This window comes from Vicia villosa, linkage group LG5 (genome assembly GCF_029867415.1).
Source record: "Vicia villosa cultivar HV-30 ecotype Madison, WI linkage group LG5, Vvil1.0, whole genome shotgun sequence".
Taxonomy (NCBI): Eukaryota; Viridiplantae; Streptophyta; class Magnoliopsida; order Fabales; family Fabaceae; genus Vicia; species Vicia villosa.
The window spans coordinates 50,205,551-50,210,050 of NC_081184.1; the positions used below are offsets into that span (position 1 = coordinate 50,205,551).

The following is a 4,500-nucleotide window of genomic DNA, read 5'->3' on the forward strand; positions in this document are numbered from 1 at the left end:
CTCACACGAGAGGTAGTAAAAAACCGAGCGCACGACACACACAATAGCATTGTTGCTCCTGCTATTGAGGCGAACAATTTCGAGCTAAAACCGTCTTTGTTGTCAGCTATACAACAAAACCAATTTTCTGGAAATTTGATGGAAGACCCTAACCTTCATTTCTCAGTGTTCCTGCAATATGCAGACACTGTAAAAGCAAATGGTGTCAGTTCAGAAGCTATCTGACTGCGCCTTTTTCCTTTTTCACTGAGGGATAGAGCTAGAGCTTGGCTCCAGTCTTTACCCGCCAATTCTGTCACGACCTGGAATGAACTTAAGAATGTCTTCCTGGCACGTTATTTTCCACCTAGTAAGACCGCCATGCTAAGTGCCCAGATCAATGGGTTTAGACAAAAAGACAACGAGTCTTTATTTGAAGCGTGGGAGAGATACAAAGACATGCTGAGACTCTGTCCACGTCACGGATTAGAAGAATGGCTAATTATCCATACCTTCTACAATGGTCTCCTCTACAATACGAGACTTACAATTGACGCCGCCGCAGGGGGCGCACTGATGGACAAAGCGTATGCTGATGCCTATGCACTTATCGAGAGTATGGCTTAGAATCATTATCAATGGGGAAGCGAGAGAGCTCAATTAGAGAAAACTTCTGGAGAGAAATCTTCAACGAAGAGTGGTATGTACGAGATAAGTAGCCTTGACCGCGTTAACGCCAAAGTCGATGCCCTAACTCAGAAGATCGAAAACCTCACTGTAGCACTTGTAGCCGTCGTGGCTGCTGTTTCCCCAAATTGTGAAATATACGGGATGTCTGGACATGCTGCCCCTGAGTGCCATCTTTTGACAGGAGTTTCCCCTGAACCAGTAAACTATGCTCAAGGAAACCCTTACTCAAACACATATAACCCAGGATGGAATAATCACCCTAACTTCTCGTACAAGAACAATAATGCTCTGTACGCACCTGGTCAAGCACCCAGTGTACCACCTGGATATCAAAAGGCACCCTTCGTTGCTCCTAACGTCCCTAGGAAGTCTAACCTAGAATTAATGATGGAAAATTTCTTAGCCACTCAAACTCAGACTAATAAGGATTTCCTAAACCAAAACGTGCACACTAATGAGCAAATCAAACAGTTAGCGACTAAAGTAGACGCGTTGGCCACTCACAACAAGATGCTTGAGACACAAATCTCTCAAGTGGCACAACAACAAGCACCTACTGCCGCACCTGCTGGGACATTTCCTGGACAGCCACAACCTAACCCAAAAGGACATGCTCATGCTATTATTCTGTGAAGTGGTAGAGAAATGGACGAACCGACTGACCCTAGGCTTAAAAACCATGCTATGTTCCAAAGCCCTAGTAAGACAACTGAGGAGGAAAGTAGACCCAAGGATAAACCAAGTAATCCGAAAGAGAAAGAGGACAAGGAAAGCGAGATGGAGGAAAAGGAAGTGCCATACATACCTCCACCACCTTATAAACCACCTATCTCGTACCCTCAAAGGTTTGATAAATCTAAAAACATAGGGCTTTTAAGAAATTTGTCGAACTTCTTAAACAATTGAACATTACAATTCCGTTTACGGAAGCCATTACCCAAATGCCCTCATATGCTAAGTTCCTAAAAGAAATCCTATCGAATAAGAAGAAATTAGAAGACAACGAGACTGTAACACTCACTACCGAATGTAGTTCTATAATTCAAAATAAAATGGCACCTAAGCTGAAAGACCCAGGAAGTTTCTCCATACCTTGCAATATAGGAAAATTTGGCATAGACAAAGCTTTGTGCGACTTAGGAGCTAGTATTAGCCTAATACCTTTGTCCATTTGCGAGAAACTTAACATGGGAGACCTAAGACCAACAAAGATGTCAATACAACTTGCAGACCAATCTGTCAAGTATCCTGTAGGTGTTCTTGAAAACATACCCGTCCGCATCGGACAATTCTACATCCCTACGGATTTCATAATTATGGACATAAAAGAAGACGTCAATACTCCTATAATCTTAGGAAGACCTTTTCTAGCTACCACTGGAGCCATTATAGACGTAAAGAAAGGCAAGTTGACATTCGAAGTAGGTGAAGAGAAGGTCGAGTTTATCTTAACACAATTCCTTGAAGCCCCAGTTATAGAAGATACATGTTACCTGGTGGATGTTATTGATGAATGTGTAAGAGAGATAGGATTATTAGAAGAATCTTACTCTGAAGTTATAAAGATTCCGATACCCCTGATTTTCGAAGATGATAATTGGCGTCCGGAATATCGAGACGATAGTTTAAGCGAATGCTTAGCATTAACACCCAACCCTATGCCTTGCCCAAAGAAACCAGCCTTGGACCTTAAACCATTACCCAAGACTCTTAGGTATGAATACCTAGATGATGAGCTCAAAAGACCAGTAATAGTCAACGCAGAGCTAGGAGCCACAGAGACCGAGAAGCTATTACAAGTATTAAGGAAGTATCCATCTGCGTTGGGATATAACATTGCTGATCTGAAAGGAATAAGTCCTTCCATATGTATGCATCGCATCATGTTGGAAGAAGATTGCAAAACCTCTAGGGAACATCAAAGAAGGATTAACCCTATCCTAAGCACAGTAGTTAAAGATGAAGTTACCAAACTTCTGAATGTCAGAATTATATATCCAATCTCCGATAGTCAGTGGGTAAGTCCGGTCCATTGTATACCATAGAAGGGAGGCATAACAGTTACCGTAAATAAGTCAGGCGAATCTATCGCTGAAAGAAAGGTGACTGGAGCAAGGATGTGTATTGACTATTGTAAATTAAACAAAGCCACAAGGAAAGACCATTTCCCTCTTCCATTTATTGACCAAATGCTCAAACGCTTAGCAAAACATTCCTATTATTGCTACCTGGATGGTTACTCAGGATTCTTTCAAGTCCCAATTCATCCTGATGACCAAGAGAAAACAACCTTCACGTGCCCTTATGGAACATTCGCTTATAGACGAATGTCGTTCGGATTATGCAACACCCCTGCGACATTTCAGAGATGCATGATGTCAATTTTCGCTGATTACATTGACAACATCATGGAAGTCTTTATGGACGACTTCTCTGTATGTGGGGAGGATTTCGAAGGATGCCTCTCAAATCTAGAAAAAGTTTTGGACCGATGTGTACAAGTTAACCTCGTCCTAAACTGGGAAAAGTGTCACTTTATGGTTAAACAAGGGATTGTACTTGGACATGTAGTCTCCGAAAGAGGGATTGAAGTCGATAAAGCAAAGATCAAAGTAATAGAAAACCTCCAACCCCCAAAAACAGTTAGAGAGATACAGAGCTTCTTAGGACACGCGGGTTTCTACCGCAGATTTATAAAGGATTTTTCTAAGATCTCTAAACCTCTAACCAGCCTCTTAATGAAAGACGTTGAGTTCAATTTCAACGATGAATGTTTAGAAGCCTTTGAAGTACTAAAGACATCCCTTATATCCGCACCCATAATGCAACCACCCGACTGGAATTTACCATTCAAAATTATGTGTGATGCAAGCGACTATGTTGTAGGAGCAGTCTTAGGCCAAAGGAAAGATAAGAAACTCCACGCAATATACTATGCAAGTAGGACCTTAGACCGTGCGCAAATGAATTACGCCACAACCGAAAAGTAACTCTTAGTCGTGGTCTTCGCGTTAGATAAGTTTTGTTCCTATCTGATAGGAGCAAAGATAATAGTTTATACTGACCATGCAGCCATTAGGTATCTACTAGATAAACAAGATGCAAAACCTAGACTATTAAGGTGGATCCTACTACTACAAGAATTTGATTTGGAAATCAACGATAAAAAGGGAACTGAAAACGTAGTAGCTGACCATTTATCTAGGATGGAAGGTGTAATACGGTGAACTTACTTTTAAAGAAAATGTCGCGGTAAGCAAGAGTCGCCACCGACTTTTATTTTATCCAATTGGAAAGGCAAAAAGAACAGGAAAGACCTTTGAAAGATTTTGAGTTCGGGGGGTAAGTTATACAAAGGGAAGGTTTAAAGCACCCTTTGTATCCATGGTTATCCATGGGCTCTTAATTGCTTGGCTCACTTTGTTTTCAAAAGGTTTGAATTGTTTGAAAAGTGTTGTGTGTGAATAGTAAAAAATTTGAAGAAGAACTTTAGCTTGTAAATAAGCGCAGTCTTTTTGAATTTGATTTTGAAAAGAAGTGGGAAAATATTTTGATTTGAGTTTGAATTTGAAAAAGAGCAAGCAATTAAAAAGCAATTACCCTTAAATTATAAAAAGCTCTTTTAGCCTTTCAGGGCTATCCGTACCATAGGAGGGTAGGAAGTCCTTTTATTGGATGTTGAAGGGTCATCGAGATTATCGTTCGCCACAAGACTGTCCCTACCATATAAAGGGTAGGTAGTCTAAGGGAAGGATATAATAGTCATTAAATTTTTTAGGCATCATGCGAGGATACCTTAGCAATAAGGACAATCATCATGTTTTACCGAGG

At 40.8% G+C, this 4,500-nt stretch overlaps 1 protein-coding gene and 1 non-coding gene across 2 annotated transcripts; one reads left to right on the forward strand and one right to left on the reverse strand.

Moving 5' to 3' along the window:
• Window positions 1-360: 360 nt before the first annotated feature.
• On the reverse strand, window positions 361-467 carry LOC131608412 (small nucleolar RNA R71). The gene has a single exon (XR_009285674.1). It is a non-coding gene; the product is annotated as a small nucleolar RNA R71 (small nucleolar RNA).
• A 1,143-nt stretch (window positions 468-1,610) lies between these two features.
• LOC131604643 (uncharacterized) lies at window positions 1,611-3,659 on the forward strand. The gene is made up of 2 exons (XM_058877073.1): window positions 1,611-2,468; window positions 3,036-3,659. Exons 1-2 carry the CDS (start codon window positions 1,611-1,613, stop codon window positions 3,657-3,659), a joined length of 1,482 nt encoding a protein of 493 aa, XP_058733056.1.
• The last annotated feature ends 841 nt before the right edge of the window (window positions 3,660-4,500 follow it).